Source organism: Alligator mississippiensis, chromosome 12 (genome assembly GCF_030867095.1).
Source record: "Alligator mississippiensis isolate rAllMis1 chromosome 12, rAllMis1, whole genome shotgun sequence".
Taxonomy (NCBI): domain Eukaryota; kingdom Metazoa; phylum Chordata; order Crocodylia; family Alligatoridae; genus Alligator; species Alligator mississippiensis.
Window position 1 is genome coordinate 50842069 of NC_081835.1, and position 21768 is coordinate 50863836.

Below are 21768 nucleotides of genomic sequence, written 5' to 3' on the forward strand. Positions count from 1 at the left end.
GTGCTCTAGTTGAGGCTGGTTGCTGAAATAATTTTTGGATAGTGGAAGCCACTTCAAAATTAAGGCTGCAGCTGTGAATGTCTTGGCACACAATGACAGGCAAGGATATTTGTGGGTGAGACCCTTTATTGGACCAACTGCATAGTTCAGATGGACTGAGACCAGCTTCTGAATGCAGTACTTTCTTCTCCAGGGCTGAGGAGAAAGCAGGCACAGCAAAAACTATAAGCAGACTAGAGAGGTATTTCCTGGACCATCATGGCCACAACATGAGTCCAGTACAACCTTAACACCCTGGGATTGATTTGGGAGGTGAGGGGTGTTTTTTCTCCCATGTTTAAAGGAGAGCCCTGTTTGATCAACTCCTACCTAACTACAAAGGAGAAGGCCATCATGCCTGGTAGAGCACATCCCTGCCCTCTGTTTGCAATGCCAGACAGTGACAGTGATTTGGAAGGTGCAGCACATTCTTTGATTGCCAGGTAAACCAGGCGCAGAATGAGCTGTTGTTGACAGTCTGCTGTGATCTCTGCACGTGCCTGTCCATGCCTGTTTGGTGAGAATCAATGATGGGCAATACCTGTAAAGTACATCTTTATATACATAGGACACAGCCTCTGTATGCCCTGTCTAGAATGCCAGCAAACACTTCTTGGATGGGAATGCTAACAAAACCCCTTGGCAAGTGCTCATCTTTGTCCATCAAATCCCTTAATCACTCCCTATTTCAATTTACATCCGCAAAATGGGGACAGAGGCAGCACCCTGTCAGGTGCATTTGGGAGATGACTGGATGGAGATGGTTAGATACTATAGTGTTGAAGCAACACAAATCTCTGAAATGCACAGTCCCCCTAATGGACTTGTCACCCTTGTGGAGACTTGCCAATCTGATGTGATGTTGTGATGTTGCCAAGCTGTGTGGAAGTGTCTGTGTCTCTGCATGGCATGATGGCCTAGTTTCTCTTGCCTGTGAAATCTTCTCTCCAAGCTCTCAGAGAGCACTTACCAATTCTTCCCCTCTTCCCCATTCCCTATCCCCAGCAATTGTCACCTGTAATAGCAGGTGCTTCCATGTAGTGATCATCAACCACTTGGGCTCTCAACTATTCCATAAAATGCTAAGTGCCCGGGGCAGGTACAATGCTTCCAGTTCAGGGCAAAATGAAGCAGAAATTGCTGTCGTTGATGTTGCAATGGAGCATGGAAAAGGTCTCCGATGGTAAGCCTTCGAAGACACTGCTCTTCTCTGCCATTCTCCTGTTTTGCTTTTCAGCCTGACTTTTGAGCTATGATAACAGGTCCCAGGGTTTGGGATTCCTTCACCTCTACTTACTTCTGCAGCTTGGAGTTTGCACTTGGGCTCTGGAGATTCTGTAACATGAAGGTCGTGCTGTGCATCAGTTGGAAAAAGATCCTGGTCTCTGTATGTCCCAGAGGAGAGGTCTTGGGAAGGATTTGAACTGAGAGCTTTTCACATCCAAAGTGGGTGTAAGCTACTTTGCCCTTAGGCAGGCTGACTGTGTCCTCACAATAATAGTCTAGCAGTATATTTCTATGTACTTGAATTGCCTGTGTTCAGACAGGTTAAAAACAGTGAGGCATCTGTCACCATTGGCCTCCCCCACACAGCTTTTCTTAATCCTGTCACCTCAGTAACTTGTGCTCATCCTTTCCAGGTAGAGACTCTTCTCGGTGTCCCAACAGCAGTCAGTCCTACTGGTCCTCCGTTGTCCCAACTGTGGATTCAAGGCAGAGAGATGAGCAAGTTGAATAACCCATCCTTGCTTCCTTTTTGTACCCCCACCTGAGAGCTGGGCGGTGGGTTCTGCTGGTGTTGAAGGACTAGCTGGAGTAAGGAGAGGCGGAAGAGATAGTGATGATGATGGAGCAAGGGAGGGTGGAAGAAATACAGAAGGATTTCTCCCTCTGGGGGTGGCAGCTGAGAGCAGGTGGCAGGGGCAGGAGAAGCTGGGGGAAAAGGAAGAGTGTACTTCCATAGGATCTGCCCCAGGCCCCGCCTAATGGCAGTGGGCATTTCATGTTCACATAATTTCCTGAACATGTTTTGTATAAGCTCTGTGGAGGAAGAGTAGGGTAAGATGCACATTTCTCCCCATCCCCATCTCCATGGCAACATGCCTTTGTGTCTGCACTGCCATAGCAAGGGAGGCAAGGATGTCAGCAGTGATGCACGCTTCCAGGACTGGATCCGTCCGCTCTGTACAGGACCACTGGGTAGGGGAGCCCCCCCACCAATGAGCAGCGCTTGTTCTGTACAGTGATGGGACTGCTGCTGTGTCAGCCACAGCTTACCTCCAGCTGGCACCTCAGCTCTCTTATCTCCTAGCCAGCCTAAAGACTGTCTCTTCACAGCACCTTTATAGAGGGTGGGCCATGAAATGTGCTTCCTTTCCTCTCTATCCCCACCCCCCCCCCAAAACCACACACACCTCATCTCTAGATCTGCCTAGAGAAGTTGAAGTTATTTGGGCACCCCTGTGGATTAGGCATCCAAGCCCTGTTGAGAATTGATGGCATTTGGGCATCAAATTCAGATAGAGCTCCTTTAGAAATCCCAGTCACAAACCAGCTCTTCCTTCCTTTCCCCATCTCTGGCTGATCTCCCCATCCTTGCACTGGTGGCAGGAGCTGTAGCATTGCTTGCAGCACCTGCCTCCTTGCCCCCAGCCCAGCCATAAGATGGACCCACCCACACCAGATAGGTGTTGAGCCCCCATTGGCATAACTGCAGGAGCCCTTGATGAGGCTGCTCGCTGTAGCACATCCAGAGCTCAGGGTGGGGATGAGAGATGCAGCTCCCACGGAGCCTGTTACTGCCAGCAGGGATCTGCTGATTAATGGCAGGATGTCTGTTTGGGGTGTCCCTGTGTAACACCATACATGGAGACACTTGTGCATGTGGGGAGATTTCTGGGAACACCGCCTGCGTAGGAAGGCTCTTAGATAGGGGGCTCATTATACAAAGGCTCAGGCTTTACCCTGGGGGCTTATCATGACTCATGTACAACACTGATCTGGCTTCCCTGCTGTCACCTTCCTTTCCCTCCTTCCCCAGCCCCATTCCTATCATTGGCTGCTGCTTCTGGCGGCAGAGCGTGGGAAGGAGCAAATGTTGCTTCCCCCTCAACATAGACACCCGCACGCAGGCACAGGAGAGCAGGAGGAGAACACACAGCCTGCGCTGCAGAGGTGCTGCCAGTGCCTTCCCTCTGCTGCCTGAGAGCTCTGCACACGGGGCCTGGGATTCCCACAAGGAACTGTTGGGCTCGAGATGAAAGTGAGTCAGGTCTTCCTTCCTGAGTGCCTGTGTGTCCTGGTGACGGTGTCCGTCGGCTCCCCGGTGTATGTCGGGTGGCGTGCGTTGCACCACCATAGAGGTAAGGGGCGGGGGGGGAGCGGGCCTTCAATGCATGCACAAGACATCCCATTTATTCCATTTTGCAGGCAAGTTTATTTCTTCCCTGAGTCGGGGGTTGCAGCAGGTTCCTGTAGATTAAAACAACTTGGCCTGCAAGAGATCAGCGGGCCAGGGCCGTCTTTCCATCCTGTGTTTGTACAGTGCTTAACACAGGGGGGTCCTGGTCCATGACTGGGATTTCCAGGTGTTACCCCTACTGCCAGTTGTACGTGCTAACAAAAGAGCCCCTGGTCACTGGATTAGCTTTGTACCTTGAGCCCCTGGTCACTGGATTAGCTTTGTACCTTTCAGCCTGAGCTCCTCTGTAAATCCAGGCTATTGGACTTGAAAAGCAGTTCGAAGAATGACTTGGTAGGGGGTTTTGTAATGTGTGATAGAAGAGCCAGATTCTTGGAGCAGGCATCTGGCGGGTGTAGCAGGGGCAGGAAAAGCCTGCCTAGTTTTGTGATGGGGCTTGATCAGTTCCTGGTGGGGATTTGTAGATGTGCCTGCCTGCCACAGTTCATTGTGTTCTCTGCCACCGAAAGCCCATACACAGTCCAGTGGTGTTTGCTGCATTCAAAGAGCTGTGGAGAAAATGGGGCACTGGGATACGATAACCCTGGCAACTAGGTCATGGGTGTCGTCAGGGGTTGCCAGGTGACTGTGAAAAACCCGAAACAGCTGTCAGGTAAACAGAGCTGTATCTCGGGCAGGTGGATGGCTGTGTTTGCACTGCCTCCGTGTTTGTGTAGTTGTTTCCCGAAAGCAAACACTCACCTGCTGCTGGGCTGTCTTACTGTGAGCTTGGAAAACTTGCCTAACTAGAGCTACGGGCTGCTCTCCTGTATCCACAGAGGACCAGGCACCTTCCCTGCCCAGGGGTGGGATTACACTAAGCGTGTCAAGGCTCTGAGCAATGGCCAGCCTAAGATGGACACTGGCGTAACCCAGTGTAGGAGTCTGATCCTACTATACAGTTCTCATACCCTTTTATCTATTACACTGCCCTTTATTTTGGACCGAGTCCTGCTCTCCTGGTGCTGTAGGCTGAGCTATAAGTGTCTGCTTTGATTTCAGTGAAAGCTGAGAGCCAATTTGTCTTGAGCTCGCAGGGAAATCCCAGTCCTGAAGGATGAGTTGGCAAGTGTGGAGTGAGAAGGGGCATCAGGGGTTTGCATCATTCCTGTGTCTATAAATCATGCACTTGCTTTTGCTCCAAGCAAAATACTTACCTGGCAGGTGAAATACCATGACCACTAGAGTGGTTTTCCTACTGGCAGGGGAAAATCACTTTCTTGGCAGGGGGTAGTATCTTGACTGAAGAAAGGCATAGATAGTCTCCCAATTTCACTTCCAGTGGGAAGAGCTTGGCTGTGTGCCAACTTTATGGAAATGGAAAACTCCTCCTTAGCTTGCTCCTGTGGCCATATGGCTGAGGGCAAGCAAAACATGAGGGCATCTGAACCCCAAGCCTTTGGGCTTGGGCCTGCACGTAGGATGCCTGCCAAAGGATTTGGAAGCATCTGAAGCCACAGGCGGGGGTGGAGGATGTTTGCCAGTAGTAGGGCCACATATAGTTCTTGAACAACTCATGGATTTGGAATTGATTTGGTTGATTTGACTTGGGACACACACATTTTTTCTTAAAAAAAAACAACAAAAACCTGCTTTTGCTCCAAACAGCGCTTTTTCTTGTGCTGACTTCAAGCTTGGGGTCATTAGGCTTTTTCCTTTGTGCTCTACCCTGTTCTGTGCATAGGTCTATCATGCGTAGGGGGTGGAAAAGGGAACGTGTAGACAGAACTACAGCGAGGAGAACAAGGGAGATTCTCAGGCAGGTGCTGTTCAGCTCCTTTGTCCTTTTTCAGATTGGCACTGTGCTGTTGATGGAGTACATGCAGCCCTCCACCTCTGGTGCCACTCAGTCTGGGTAAGACCAGCCTGCAGTTTTCATTTCATAAAGGCCACTTCCTTTCACTAATGAGCAGGAAGCTCTGCTTAGAGCAGTGGTCCTCAGCCTTTTCAGAATCCAGGCCCCCTTTCACCACTCTTTCGAATGTGGCAGCATCCCCACTTGAGAACCATGGTTGTGCTCAACTTGACCTCAGTGCTTTTCAACTGAGTGCTGCCACCGCCAGATAAAATTGCCCCATGTATCGGAGAACCCTAATGCAAGAGGAGTGTGCGCGCTCCAGCCTTGTGCAGGAAGTTCTGTCTGGGCACTGCTGTAGAAGTGCCTGTTATGGCACTCCTGAGGGGCTCTTGCATCGCCCTGGTTGAGAACCACTCTCTTTGAGGAACTTGCAGTCCACTAGCAGAAGCACCTGACCATCGAAAAACCTTGTGGGATGGGTGAATAAACCCAAGAGAAACTACATAGGAAAGAGCAAAGGTAATGCAAGCCTACTGAAATGCATCCTCTCAGTGGCAGTTTTCCTCTGGTGTCTGGAGGGTGGTACATGACTCATGCAGCCAGTTACTCAGAATTTACTGAAATGCATTTAACTGCCAGGCAGTAATAAAATGCTTCAAAGAGACCCAAACATCAGGTGCAATGAACCTAGCAGCATTGGAAATGTTGCTGCTAGTGGCTTCTCAGTCCCTGGTGCTCTGAGTTGTGAGTGGGCACGTGTGTGTCGAGAGAAAGTCCTTAACTCCCATACACAAGCCATGGTGGTAACTCTTGAATTGGATCTGTTCTAATGTCTATGCTCTTATGCTACCTAAGGGTTGTTTCGTGGAGCTACTATGAGCCGCTTCCCTTAATAGGTGGACACGCTGGGACTGAGGAATGCCTCTGGCCCAGCCGGCAGTCTCCCTTCCTGAAAAGAGTACATCTGTGTCTTGCCTCTAGTATGCATGCCTAGTAAGCCTGTGATCTAGGCTTCATGAAGTCTCAGCAGCCCTTACCTTGTTGCTGCTATTTTAAGGGCAGGGGGACTTTTGAACACAGAGAGATGATGACTTTCACAAGTCACCCAGGGCATGGCAGCATCCGAAATAAAATCCCATGTCTCCTGTCTCCCATTTCTGTGCCCTCTTCCTCCTGCAGCCCAAATGTATGCTGGGGCATAGGAGTCTGAATACAATATTCCCAGCCCTGGATTTCTGGAGTCCTTTCAGCTTGGAAAATGAGATACTGTACTTTTCAAACCCTTACACTTACTACTGGAGCCACGGGGTTTGTAGCACAGCAAAGGACCCTTTGCATCTCTGCCAGCATCCTCTGTAATCCCTTCAAGTTCTGCTGGTCACTAGAGGTCTCCCTTGACTTCAATATGTTTCGCTTGTCCTAAGGGTGAATTTATGCGAGGCCCTCGGGTTCCTTCCAAGCAGGGTTTACAGCTACTTTCCTACTTGGGCAGAATCTGTCCTGCTCAACCCATTGAGTGCACAAGTTGGGGTCTTCTTTAGCTTGTTGCTTCCTGAAAACTTGCCCAGTTTTAAATGCCAACTACATTTCAATTTCTAGGTTTACAAGCAGCTGGGCAAAATTAGCATGTGTGTGATTCCTGCAGTGCAGTGTGCGAGGCCAGAGACTGCTACTTTTCTTCTCTGCGGCTTATATAGACAAATAAAAATGCAGCGATTATGATTAGAGATGACCTAGGAGGGAGTTAGGATGGACTTCTCCCTGCAAGTGCAGAGCTTGATTAGCCAACATGGAGAAGCTTGAACACCCTCTGAACAGGGGTAGGTAGAACTAAAGTTAACATGCAAATATGGGGATACTCCAACAATGCAAACATTGTGTACAAATGTAGAGGAAACTTTCAGACTACAGAGCATCTGCTGGCCTGCCCACATGTAAGGGGAGCCATGCACCAACGAGGACCTCTCTAAGGCTACAGATGGAGTGATAGCATGGGCCCATTTCCCAACCTTAAATTTGAACACAGTAACAAGACATGAGAAGATGATTTAGACATAGTTGCACAGTTTAAATCCATGTAAAACCTGAATGTCATTTTGCTTTGATTTCCTGCCTATATGCACATCTTGATTTAAAACCAGTTCCATTAGTGAAACTTGTTCTAAGTTTTTAGAGGTACAAGTTTAAATAGAAGTCAGACTTGTATTTGAGCAGCCACACTCAGAGTTGTCCCTAAAGTTTAACTATATCACTTCAGTGTAACACCTAGTTAAATCAGTGAAGCTTTATATGCAGACCAAGGGTACTTGATATCACTGTAACCAAGCAAACTGAGAGAGCCCTTCCTTTTACACCTGGACTGATTTCATTACTCTGTTTGTGGAGCTCTGTGTCTACATGACACATCTCTGTACTGATACAGTAGCCTACCATTGTGTTGCTATAGGCGGATACCCTTTTGGCATTCAGCTTTGTCTAAGAGGCTTCTGCAGATGTTGCAGAACCCACTTGGAAAGAACATCCATGACCAGGAGTTAAAAATCTCTTATTCTGTCTCCTCTCTACATCACAGCTCGCTGCTAGTGATGGGCCATTACAGGTCTGACTCTTGTGGGTACAGATGCAGCCTCTTAGAGGCCTGTGGTTACCATGTTTGTTATCCTCCTTAGCCTCTCCAGCACAGGCTGCCTTTGCAGTGACAATAGCCCTTGCTTTGAAGAGTGCTGCTGTTGGAAGCCCTGACAAGTGCTTGCTTGGGGCAGGCAGCCTACAAAACAGGGTTGTCTGTGCTTGAGATATTTGTGGCCTCTGGAAGGAGGTGTATGCATGGTCCCAAACCAGGCCCTAAGTGCCAGATGATGTTATGGATAGCCCAAGCTGAGCCATCCCAGACGCCTCCAGCTGCTCCCCTTCGTGGGTCTGTTGGCTTGTTAGCAGCGGTCTGACAGGGTACTCCAGGATCCATCTCACTTTTTGGGCTATGATGAGGGCTGCTGTCCTTCTCTAGCCCATGTGCTGAAGACATCTGAGGCCCCTGACAAAGAGGCCACAGCCACCTGTAGCTGCAGATCCAATTTAGAAATGGATGCCTTTGTGCTAATTTAATTCATGTTACCCTGTCTCTTTAGATCAGACTTTCAGGAGAGAACGAGGGTTTACTTGCGTCATGGATATTTTAGCCAGGCTACGCTACTAGCCTGGATGCAGGCCTTGTGTGGACCAGCTAGCAGCATAAACTGTTGATCACCACTTTCTTGGGACAAAACTTCCCCCAGCCCATGAGCCTGAGCCACTTTTCCATAGTATGGTTGCAACAAAGCTTTGTGCAGCTCCTATATATACATACATATATACGTGTGTGTGTGTGTGCGTGTGTGTGTGTGTGTGTAAAATATATAATCCTCCCTCTCCCACTCATAGTATGGTCACTGTCAACACAGAGATAAGTTTAAGTGGGTCATTATAGGGCTGCCAGGCTCTAATGCTGCCTTCCCTCCTGTTGCTGGTCTGTTAACCCCCTCTGACTCCATCCAATGGATTTAATGGCCTCTGCTTCAGCAGGCTGGATATCCTGAGCTCTATACCAGCCATCAGTGAGCATTGAGCCCTTTGCTGAGTGACACAAAAAAGTTTTGCAGCATTTACTTCTCCACAGAATTGCATGCAGCTGAGATTAGAACCAGCCCCTCTTCCCTACTGTGCAGTTGCCTTCTCTTCCCTCTTGCTCCTGGTTCCCGTATGCTGGGTCATCCCAGCGCAGCTCCATACTTGATGAGTCTAAGGAATAGTGTCCACAGAAGTTTGTTCTGAGCTGTTTGGCTCTAAAGCAGATCCTGAGTTTAAATGCAACCAGGCACAAATGCTTTGGTAAACTGGTTCTATTCAACACTCAAAAGACTATCAGAAAAACTTGCTGTGGAGGAGTGTCTCTTTGTTCACAGATAAGTCAGCTCTGGAACAGCTTCTCAGCTGGCATAAACAGCATAGTGCTGTTGACTTGAGTGGCAGAACTTGTCAGATCATTGACTGCTTACATGTGAACAGAGCTAATGTCCTTCATTAGTTCTTTCTGACCTTATGGTGGTGAAGGATGACCGTAGTCAAAACCTGTGCAGTCAGGGCATGATAAGGATGCATCCTTGATTCCTGTTAGAATCCAGAATAAGTATGGAGGAGGGCAGGTGACCCTGCCATTGCATTGCCCTGCCAGTGTGCCTGGCAGTCAGCATCCTAGCACAGCATTTCTTAACCTGTGGGTCATCAGGACCCAAAAGTGCGTTGCAAGAATGAATGAAAGGGTCACAAACAAGCTTTAAAAATTGATTCTCCTTTAAAGGAGAAAAACATGGAAAATTGTGGCTTTTCCCTTGCAGGCTGGCAGGGTTCCAGCCTGTGAGGGGCTTCTTGGGGCTCCCCTGCCCCCCCCCCACCTCCTGTCCCCACACACTCTGGGGGGGCTAGAGCCTGGGGGCAGGGAGCAGCAGGTGAGGAGTGAGAGGCACTAGGTCAGGACTGGCCATTGATGTTTACAAGCAGGTCCTGGTACAAAAAAAGGTTGAGAACCACTCTCCTAACAGTGCTGTTGTGGGAGACGTGTTTCCACTCATCCTCCCAGAGTGGAGCAGTCCCTTTTTAAACCGCTCTTACTGGGCAGGTGGAAATGAGGGAGAAGTGGAGAAAAGCTAGAGAATCAATGAACAAGAACATGTAACTTCTGGATTCTACCTTGTGTAGAGCACTTGGCAAGCATGTGAGTGTGGGGGCACTGGTAGCCCTTTAAAATAGTTTCAGTGATGGTTTTGTTACAGTGGTTTCTAATGTGGCTTGGATCCCTACCAAAGACCTGCAGCTTGGGCTAAAAGTTTCTTAAAACTACTTCTGCAATAGGACTCACTGATTTATCAACAGTTAAATGAAAATACTAGCCCTTAAAGGGACAACACCAGGGCAAATTTGTCCTGCAATTTAGTACTTGTAAATTGAAATGTGAAACCTATTAGCAGGGGAAAAGTTTCTGTAACTTTTTTAATTCCAGCAGAAAGGAACGGAGAGGTGAAACCACCCAACTCTACTGTGAAATTGATACGGTTTGCTCATTTGAAGCAACAAGCAAAGGGCAGAACTATGGTAGCTCTAAAGAAACTTCCATCTTTAAGTATGGTAGAATCTTGATTTCTGCCCCCTGTGAAGCAATCCCCATGCATACTCCCATGGCACAGAAGCAGGCTAGGACTGTGCTGGTACTCGAAAAGGCTGATGGTATTTCCTAAGGTGAGATGCATCCAGAATGTCATCTCTATACCGAGTTGGAAGTCCTTGACCTCCTTCCACACCAGCCCTTACAGATTTGTGGCTGCAGTATTGCTGGCAGATGGGTGCTAAATGTGCTTGTGTAGATTTGCCATCCTTCCCTTAGCAGCTACTTTTAGCTTTGCCTGTGGCAGTTTCTGGCTGGAGGGCCCAATTGCATCTTCTCACACCTCCTCTTTCTTCCTATTCAGCTGGTTAAGTGTCTTACTATTCTGCCGGGAATTGACTCGGCCCTTTCTTCAATGTGACTGTTGGTCCTGCAAACAGGACTCCTTTTGTCTGGGAGACAGAAAGGCTTTTTCAGATCTGGACCTTATTAAAGTTCCATTGAGTTTTAAAAGCAGCAGCCCCAGCATTTTCTCCAGTCACTCCTCCGTGTTTGGTTTGTGTGCCTCTGATTAATCCTCCTTGAAACACAAACTCCAACAGTAACATCTGGCCAAAGTAATGAGTAACAAAGAGGAATTACAGAAAACAACGTTTCTTGTTAATAGAACTATAAATAGATCCAGGTTCCCTCCTGGTCTAAGAGGAAAACATTTTAATAGGAATGAAGTGTGTCTCCTTTTGGCTTTACCTTTTTAGAGCATAGATGAGGAAAATAATTTATATGAATGCTCCACAAACAAGCCGTGAGCTGCTTTTGTTTTCAGGGGCTTGGTTTTCATGTTATCTGCTTTTAGCAGATTTCATGCTTAGATGTAAAACTGTACTATATCCTTAATTCATTGCTGCAATGTTGCCTACTAACCCAAGCACATGTTTTACCAGCCAAGATCACACACGCTGTTTGCAAAGTACCTTGCAGATGAAAATTGCTGTGCAACTATAATCCAGTTTGGCAGAGAGATGAGCGTTCCTCACTTTTCTAAATAGATTATTGACTATCCATCTACAGGAAGGTTTATTCTTCTTGCATCTCTGCAAACATTGCTTTCTGATGTGATCAAAGTAAATATGCAATAGATGAGTCAACATGACTTCTTTTTTTCCCTTTTTTTTAAGAAAAGGAGAGAACCAGTTATGCCATGTCAGGTACTCCACTCAATGCTAGAAGCAGCTGCTTTTGTGCACGAGATTGCATCCATTCAACAGATTTTAAAATTCTAATTAGTTCAGAAGCCTTTAAACCTTTGCTTAAATCCTCACCTGTGACTACATTAAAAACAAAATCAAAGTGGAAGCTAGTCTAATATAGATGAGGCCACTGAGGGGCAGCAAAACTTTTTTTTTCTTAACTCCATATTTTTAAACTGACCTTGTTCAATCAGAGCAGAAATCTTGCACGGGGTACCCAGTTAAATGTTTGCTTAAATTAGTGTGACCTTTAATTAAATCAAGTTACAAACAAAATTGCAACCAAGTCACAATCAAGTGAGTTAAATTAAATTAAAAAAAAAAAACAGCTTAAAAATCAAGTGGTTGGTTGGTTGGTTGGTTTGATTTAATACATTTGGGTCTCTGTCTTTGTCTCCTGGTTTCTGAGCTGTCAGGGAGCACTTGGCCAAACATTTCACATTTTCCTCTGAAAAAGGGCTAGCTTGGCACTATTTTTAGCAGAAGCTGAGAGTCACAGTTAAATCACAGGATTCCAGGAGTTGGGGCTTCAGGAAATACTCCACAGAGGAATCTGTAGTAAAATCACAAGACCTAGGAACACTCCAGGCACAAACACTGGATCCTGCTCATTTTCCTATGACTGAGGTCTGCACCAACTGGGACAAAATCCGTTTTTACAATCAGCTTCATTACACTGGTGCCATTTTACTGGCCAGTGTGCATCTGCTGTTCTCTCGTGCTGTTTTATTTTTAATGCAACTGGTTTCTGCTCCAAACCGCATGGAGAAGTCGATTCAGCTGGTCTGTGGCACAGCTAACGCAACTGAGTCACTGAGATTAGGCTGTGGGGGTCGGGAGCTCTATTGCACAAGGACCCGGGGAGGGGATTGATGTTTATTTCCAAACATTCAAAGTGACAACAAATTCCAAAGGGGTCAGTAATTGCTATAACCTTGAATTATCCAGATGCTGAGCTGCCTGGGTCCCGCTTCCTCCTTTGTGTGTCTTGATTCATCCGTCAGGGCTCCCCACTGAGGACAGCCCTGGCTCAATGAAACAATTGAAGGGTGGGGAAGAAAAAAAAGGAGAGAGAATTTAACATCTTTTGACTTTGAAGTTGAGTTTAATCCTGTTAAAAGGCCAGTGCCTGAATTGCAGGCTCTGATATGCGCCTGGCAAAATTTTCCCTGTGGTTGAAAGCAGTAACAACTGCTAGGCTTTCTCTTCTGGCATGGGTGGGTGGGAGGTGTGTGTGTACACACAATTACACAGTTGTGTGTACTCTGGGGCAAAGGTTTGAAACAGCTGCTGTAGCAGTGAAAGCAGGTCTTACACAATGTACCTTACTGTCAGATAAATGTTTCTCAGCACAAGTTGCACAGTGCTGGGTTTTGCCAGACTTATTACAGTAGCAGCTTGCTGTTGGGTCACTGACTCGAGCACGTTTTATTTGTTAAAGCGTCATTCACTGTAAACACATCCGCCTTCTGATAGTGGTACAGTCATGCCTGGGAGGCCCAGCGCATCCCAGCCACAAGTTGGCTGGGCTGGTTTAGTCAGCGATGATTCTGCCTTGAGCAGGGAGCTAGATTAGATGGCTTCATGAGGTGCCTTCCAGCCCTGCTTTCCTGTGATCAGGCCTCCCTGTCCCAGGGGCTGTACAAACTGATAGCAAAGGTAGCCCGTATTCCTCCCCCACCCCACCCCTGGGAAAAAAAAAAAGTTTCTATTCTTAAGTGCAAACAGATTGGGATAGGAAGGAGGGGACATGGGGACATGGGCATGATTTCTTATGACTAGATGGGGATTTTCTTTCTGACAGGGTGTCAAGGGCCAGAGTCTTCCCTGTTGGAAGCAGGTGTCACTCCGTGGCCGTCAAGGCAACTTTGTCAGTTTGGCCTTGAGTTTATTCTCCAGGCCTAGATACTGTTAATAACTGAACTGCCTTTAGCCAAAGGCTCCTGTTCTCCTTGGCTCAGTGTTCCCCTGTCACCATGCACTCCCTGGAGTAAGACTTGTCCATGGTGCAGGCTCTTGTCCAGCTGTTGGCTCACAAAGTTTACCTGCATGTTTAGCTGTCGCTTGCAGTTCAAGGTTCAGCTGGCTCTGAGCTGGACTCTCCAGGGACCTCCCCCTTGTCATATTGTAACCCTTGCAGTCTACCTGGGGCAGCTGTGTGGGAGGACCGACCCCCTGATGTCACAGAGAAGGGAGGCTGGGTTTGAAATGCCCCTTGGTCCCACCAGTCTGGCACTGTGAACTTTCCTGACTTGCCATTGCCTCCCACACCTTGTTGGTGGGATGCAATAAAAGGGGCAGCCTCCTAATTGCAGTTGGGCTTTTTACAACAAGTACCATATGCACCACGTTTTATGGCTGTAAATACAGGGAGCTTGGACAGATGCTTAAAAAACAAAATCCCAGGGCCAAAAAGGGGCTGGGTGATACCAGCAGGTGTCAGAGGTGAGGATCACAATGCAAACCTTTCCCCACCATCTCCTCAGGTCTGAGGCAAATCTCCAGGTGCGTATCCTCCTTGCTTGTAATCATCATTGGGGGGGTGGGGGGTAGGAATCCAGTGACTAGACCGGCCAGGAAACAATGTGCTCCGGGGCAGCCATTGCTGTGTGTTGGTGCTATGCTGCTGCGCGTGTGAGAGCAGCACGTACTCTGCAGAGCAGCAACCTTTGGGGAAGTGGGGTAGCATGGCAGAGGGCACAAGGTGCCAGGTTGCCACTGGGCAGGAGGAAGGGAAAGCTGCAGAGGCGTTCGGGAGGTGGTAGCCCAATCTGGGCTGGGGCTCCTGGTTCCAGGGCAGCACTGGCTACAGGCTGCATGGGCCAGGCCTCCTCTCCAAGGGCACTTTGTACCCAGCTCCTGCTAGGAGGCAGAGAAGCTTCCCATGGAGCAGCCTCTCATAGACACCCCGTGCAGCTCTGATTACAGGGTGGGGAGCTCTGTCACAACAGCCATCCATCTTGGAGCCTGCAGCGTTCGCCCTCCGGCACCGCTAGCTCATTAGCATGTGTACAGAGGGCTCTGGGCGGCCTCTCACTCACTGCCTTGTCACTTCTGAAGCCTTGTTTGCTCCTGTCTGAGGGGACCATGTGAGGTGATAATTTAGCTGAGAGCCCCTGCCGGCTCATGCTCCTTGCTCCACGCAAGCTGGTCCTCGGTCTCCATAGGTTACCAGCCTGGCTGTGTGGCATCTCGGGCTGACACCCTCCTGAGCAGGAAAACTAGACACTATTGTGCTGGTTTATAGCCCCCTCCTTGTACCCTCTAATGGCCCCACAGCCATCAGGAGCACAATGCACTCTGCAGGCACCTTCCCCCTGCACATCCGAGGGCATGGCCCAGGCCCGGGAGGAGCGGGGAGGATGTTACCTGCCTTCCTGTGTGCTGGGCACAGTGTGGGCTCATGCCCTTTGGATGGCAAGCTGCCCTGTGAGCTGCCAGCTTCTGGTTTCAGCACTGTTAGGGCAAACCCCTCCTAGACAGTGGCTCCTGGGGGAGGCTCAGCAGTGTGGCTTCTGGCCTGCTGTATGTTTGCGGCTTCACAAGCTGCACTCTGAGTTGCAAAGCTGGGATGAGCTGCAGGCAGTGCCCACCCCCCTTCCCCCCTCTCCCCCCCCACTTGGGGCTGTGAGTGCCACCATTCCTGACCTGCCTGCTTCCCCCCACCTGCAGCTTGGAGCCTGTCCTGACTTTCAAGCAGGACCAGCCTCTGGGGTGGTTGGAGCGGGGGTGTTGCTGGGAGAAGCACCCAGGAGAGGGCCCTGCAAATGCTGGTGATGCTGCCTGATTGATGAGCCAGCTGGGAGTCAGCAGGGCAGTGCTGATGCCCATTTTTATGGCTGGGGGTTGTGAGGCCAGCCACGCTGCGCAGCCAGAGCTTGCTGTTTCCAGTTACCCTTTGCTCCCCATGAACTTTTCTGCCCCACTTTTTGGTCTGTTGTCACTTGTTATTCCTGGCTGAGTCACCGAAGTGGGAACAGATCACTGCCTCTATGCTATGCAGCCGTGGGCAATAGCCAAATGCTGCATCTCCAAGCGCAGCACAGAGTGAGGTGTCTGCTCAGCTCAGCCTTGCCAGTCTGAGTCAGCGTGGTTGAAGTGTGAGAAGCAATGCTAGAAGAGATGGTGATGAACCTAAATCACTGTCTTGTGCAACACTCACTTAGTTCCCATTTCAGGGAAAGGTTGTTTGCTGTTTCCGGGATGCACAGCACCACTACGTACTTTCATTACTTCATTTCCTCCCCCTGGCCAGCTGTTTCATCATGCTTCTCTTTTCCTTTACTTTCTCCATCATGTTCAACTTAGTGATTGTTCAGATTTTATATGTAGCACAGGATGGGCTTGTGGCCCTCTGAGGAATCAGATATGGAAGAAATATCACTTTTGCATTACCTGCCCACTGCGTGATTCTATCTGGGACTAGCATTGTAAATTCAAAACAGCTTTTACTTCCTTTAGTGTTGCTCTGTTTTTTCTCTTAAGAAATGTAGCTGGACTGTTCTCAGAGGACTTCAGCCCATTTCTCTACCTAGTCTTTGGTTGTTTTCAGATGGCTTTTTCTTGCCCTTTTAGTTTTGGTTAAGATTGGGCATAGCATTTACCATCTGATGCACCCTCCTGGATCAAATCCAGTCACTTGTGGGTAATGGGGTTTTCTCTGTAATTAATGGCTATGGCCCTGATGTGGGAGATGCATAAGGCTGTCTCAGTTGTGAGTTCCCCTCCTGCTTCTCACAGCCTTCTCAGTCCATCACTGATAAATGTACTGCCCAGTTGGAATTTTTTTCCAAGGTCTTCTCTGCTTATAGGTCTTTTCACGATGATGGGAGAGGGGGGCAAGGAGGGGTTATCCCTGGATTCTTAATTCTGGGATCATCTGTGCGTTTTGGGAGTGGTGGGATTGAGGATAGAGAGTTGGAATAACAAGGCTGAGTAGGTGCAAGTTGGACAATTAACTGTCTGGTGTCTATCTGCTTCTTGGGTAGGTCCCCAATGAATGGATGCTGAGGTGCTTAAAGGGAGGGGGGCAGGTGCTGACTGCATTTCTTGCACAAGTGATTCCCTTTCTGGCTAACCGATCCTACAGGCCTTGCCACATGGCTTAGTGGCTGCATTTGGAAAAACACTTCTCTAAGGGGTGCAAGATATAGCATGTCTGAGCAGGGTTTGAGCTGGCCCTGCTTGCTGGAGGAGATCGCTCAGGCAGGATCCTCCTTGCTATAGCTTGTTGGTTAGACCATGGAGCTGGATTCTCTCACCCTATGCACTGCCGTACAGCAGATACGATGGGATGGGATGGGATGGGATGGGATGGGATGGGATGGGATGGGATGGGATGGGATGGGATGGGCAGGGGGTGTTGAACTGTGTTCCTTTGGGAGGTGTAATGTACCCGACTCCATTACAATGAATTCATTATGCTGTTTTTTCTCTCCTTAGGGAGGACTTCTATTCCCAGCTTAGAGGAAGAAATTGACTTCTTAGCCGATGTGCTGTCCCGGCAAGATGCCACTTACCAGTATCTGCAACAGGATGGTAAGTCCAGGAGAAGCCTGCTCCTCTTAGCCAATATGCTAGGCCACTTCCATGCAGCTGTGCTGTACCTCAGGGTCAGGAATTTGGGGGTCAGAGGTCCCCGTGTTCAGTCGAGGCACTTGTAACTGATCTATCCAGTGTCCTCGCAAAGGCTTCCAGAGGTAGGAAGGAAATAAACTTGGGCCCTCTGAAGAGTTCTGCTCCCAAGCCTGACTGTCCCAGTGGCTGTTTTGAGAGGTTGGCACGTGTGTGCTACATTAATGACTTTCCAATCCAGCATTGTTTGGCATTTCCTTGGTGGCGGATGTGTCAAGAAATCAGTGACTGGACCATTCAGCACTGTGGGAACATCCATCATTCTGGTTTCTGATGAGGGTCCTGAATTCAGTAAGACCGGAGCCAAGGGGGGAGTGAGCACTTCCCTTCATCAAGCAAGAAACAGCGTCCTGCTTTCTGGGCATGTTGTAGCGCCTAGTGGCTTGTGGTTAAAACAGGGAACCAGGAATCAGGACACTTGGTTTCTATTCCTGGCTCTGCTACCAGTTACAAAGCGTGAGGAAGCCCCTTTTTGAAGCTTCATGACCTGGCAGCAGAGCCAGGAATAGACCCCAGGTGTCTCCGTTTCTGTCATGGTAAGACAGATGGCTCTGCCTTGAGTTTCTTCAATAACAGACGATTCTCTAGACGCACACGGTATTTGACTGGAGGGAAGGGGAGCTGGTGGGCTGTCTTCTGGTATGAGGAGCTGGAATATTCTTGTCCCTCCCTGCTCCATCCCATAACCTGGAATTTCTTGGCATTTATCCTCCTTTTCGGATGAACCAGAGGCACACGAGCTGCTGATGCTTCTTATGGGTGGAGAAGGGTGTGTTTGGCTTTGCACGTCTTTTCCAAGGGACTTGCTGTCTAATTAAGGCCTGCCCCTGGACTACAGGAACAGCCAAAGTCTGACTCATGGGCTGGATTGCGCCTGAAATGGACTTCATTTCCTAGCAGTGTCACTGTGGCCAGTTTCCATGGACACCCCAAGAGCAGCTGGGCCGTGACAGTGCAGGGCCAGGCTTCCCATGGAAACTGGCCCCAGCAGTGCTGGCAGGGCACACAGCTGGGCAGAGAGATGCTCTGGGGCTGGGATCTTGCAGTGGTGACAGCATGGTCCAGAGCCAGGGCAGAGCTGTGATCCGCTGCCCGCATGCCCTGGGCAGGGAAGTGTAGGCAGAGGATCATAGCAGTGTCCCAGCTCTGGACCATGCTGTCACCGCTGCAAGATCGTAGCCCCAGCCCCGGAGCAGCTCCCCTCCCAGCCGTGCACCCTGCCAGTGCTGCTGGGGCCCTGGTCCTATGCTGTAGCAGCCCTGCACTGCTGGGGTCTCCATGGAAACTGGCCACAGTGATGCTGGCAGGGGTTGCTGGGAAATGGAGTCCAGACAGATCCACCATTTTGCCCACCCCTGCTGTAGTCCATACATAAGACCCAGGCTCACCCAAGGGCTGGAGGAGTTAGCAGCTCCAAAATGGACTGTTTTATCAGCTTTCCAGTGGCTGCATCCTGGATTTATAGCGTCCTCCCAAATGGAAAGATGGTGTCGTTTCTCACTGATCTTTAGTGCATTAATAACACACGCTAAGTATCTTCAGCAGAGAGCTCTGTTCTTTTTCTTCTCCTCTTCAAACATCTGTTTGCTTCCTTCCTCGTGTTAGTAGGCCCACCCTGTCTCTGCTGATACCTTTGTTCTCTCCTCTCTCCCACAGCAACGCCAGCCCCTGCAAGGAAGCTGCCTGAGGCCAACGTGCTCAGAGGGGAGCCCTTGCAGAAGGACGCAACAGGCCACAAGGCAACAACATCTCATCCCACTGCTTCCACCAAGCCAGTACAGAGCGCTCCAGTTGAGGCGTCACCTGTCCCTTCCAGTGACATCCTGATACTTGGTAGGCCCTGACTCTCTGGAATTAGAAGTCAGAAATAGGCCCAATCCAGCCTTGGGTGGTGAAGGAAAAGGTTAAGCAACTGGTGCTTTGATCTCTGTCTATGGTGGGCCAGCAAGTCTGGCTCGGGACCAGAGTTCTACAGCCCATGCTGAAGCCTTGCTGGAAATGTAGTATACGCTGCAGTACAGCAGGATTTTTCCCCTTTGGCAGGGATGTCAAAGGTGCAGCACACAGAACCCCAGTGCTGGCCCTGGGTCTTGTGTGGATTCACATGTGGTATGCCGTGCGCACAAGACCACCTCATATACAGGACCTAGGACACGCCTCACATGGTACCTGCTCCAGGACCCACAATGCATGCGGCACCCACTCAGGGGCAGTCCAGGCCCCCCCACCCCATCACTGTGTGCTGGGATCCAGTGCCCATGGTACCTGCTTTGGCCAGTCCAGGACATGAGCCACAAGCAATACCTGCTGTAGCTAGTCTGAGGTGGATGCTTCATGCATGATGAGGTTTGTAATGTGCACAAATGCAGCACACCCCTAGACCAGCCAGAGAGTGCAGTGAGTCCAGCATGCCAGGGGGGTGTCTGTGGGCCTGATCCAGGCTGCAGGGCTGACTGACCCTGCACTGTTCATCCAGCCCGTGGATTGGTCCTGGACCAATAATCTGGCCCATAGGGCCAGATGAGTTTGACACCCTTGTCCTAGAGTGTCTTGCAGAGAGGCTTTATGGGATTGCCAGCTGACAGAACAAGCTCAAAGCTTGCACATGTGAAACCTGAGTCGCACCAGCTTTGTTCCCCTCCCATGCCAGTGCCCTTTGTAGTGCACATCATCAAGCATCACAGGACCATACATGCATCTGTACCATTTCTGTGTGCCTGGCAGAAATGCATTTATCAAAGCGGCTGCATCTTAAGTGTATGTGAACGGTACCCACAAAAGCTGACATGGGAGGTATGGGGGCTTGGCAGCAAAGGCCACCCCCTCCTCTTTCAGCAGGTATCTTAGCCCATAGCTTTTCCCTCAGTCCACTTCATGATACTCTGCCCAGTAGCATCAAGGTGAGCTGGACTGACTCCCTCTGATCTTTCTGCTTTACCTGCAGGGATGATAGTGGCATGCACAGTAGCTGGGATATCTGCTTTAATCGTGGCTGCCATCTGTTGGTGCAGGTAAGTTTATCCTGGCAAACTGCCGAGTCTCCCCTTAATGTCAAACATGACTTCTATGAGGTGAAGGGACAGAAGGTTTTAGAGCAAGAGGGGTAGCTGTCATCAGACTAGTGACTGATCCCTTTGTTGGCCAGCCCCCAAGACATGCTCACACGTGTACATGCACGCACACGCACACACACACACACACACCTGGCAGAAGACACTAGATCTGATTAAGTGAATTTGGGGTCAAACAGCTAGTGTTCTAAGGCCGAGCAAATCTGTGTGCCTGAATAAAAGGCTTTTCCTTTTATTCAATCCAGTTAGTACCATCTAATAATATACCCTGGCAGCAATGTTGGCAGGAACCTGTTGGGTCTGTTAAGATGTAGGTTATGGTGGCACAGGAGCCCCTGTCACAAATAGCTCATAACCTAAGTGCAGGTGTGTCAAATGCCATTGGCCCTGCCAATTGAACAACTCACCACTGGTAGGGAGTGGTGGCAGCCTCAACCCCCAGGTATTCCTCTGGCAGGCACAGGGTTAATTTAACACTACTGCAGCTCATCCCACCCCCACAGAGTTGTGTCCCAAAGGGAAATCTTGGCCTGTAAATTTAGGGGCGGGTGGGGGTGATTCACTCTTTCCTTGTTATTGTTTAATAAAGAGGAGATGTGAAGTGCCCGTATCAGGATAGATGGTGAAAGGGGCATTATCAGGAATAGAAGGATGTTCATTTTTAAAGCATCTTTATCTACTGTTCTAAAATAACAGGTCCAATAGTGCTGGGGGCCAAGTACTTCCCAGATGACAAGCACCCCACAGGGAGGGACTCTCTAGAACAGCGGTTCCCAAACTCTGACAGATTGCGCACCACCAATTTAAAACAATACAACTTTAATTACCACCAGCAAATTTTTGTCATATAAAGCAATTATAATAAATCTGTTAACATGTACCACTGACAAGTTGTCTGCTTACCACTGGTGGTACCTGGACCACAGATTGGGAACCACTGCTCTAGAACAAAGTCAAAGTGCTTAGCCCTGCAGTGAACAAGGTTAAGCTCATAGGGACATAGGAGGTGCAGACAGAAGTGACATTTTTTTGCCTGATCTGGCCACAGAAAGCAGTTTGTAGCTGTGACCAAACACAAGTGAATAGCTACAAACAGCTTTAAAAATGGCCGACTGGGTGAAACACTGACCCCTTTGTTGCATGAGGTATCAAATAAAGATGTTACAAAATGTCAAGTCTTTTGCAACTTGTGTTTGCAGAGCTCCCAGCCTGTCCCTGTTTTCAAAATGGGAGTGGGGAAAGGGAGGAGAGGGAGTTCAGTTTGGGGGGTTTTCAGCCCCCCTAAAGGGTGAGGCAGGTGTCTTACCTCCCATTCTGAAAACAGCAAGCACTGGCAGAGAGCCTGGCCATAGCTACGGGATCCTGGCTACAGGCTGATT

At 49.2% G+C, this 21768-nt stretch overlaps 1 protein-coding gene across 2 annotated transcripts in view; it reads left to right on the top strand.

Moving 5' to 3' along the window:
* NPDC1 (neural proliferation, differentiation and control 1) overlaps positions 1 to 21768 on the top strand; it is a 101158-nt gene that overhangs the window by 72320 nt on the left and 7070 nt on the right. For both annotated transcript variants that reach the window (XM_014602647.3, XM_019475900.2), the window contains exons 3-5: positions 17127 to 17222; positions 18975 to 19151; positions 20263 to 20329. In XM_014602647.3, coding sequence (XP_014458133.1) covers positions 17127 to 17222; positions 18975 to 19151; positions 20263 to 20329 — 340 coding nt within the window. The remainder of the gene's footprint in view (positions 1 to 17126; positions 17223 to 18974; positions 19152 to 20262; positions 20330 to 21768) is intronic.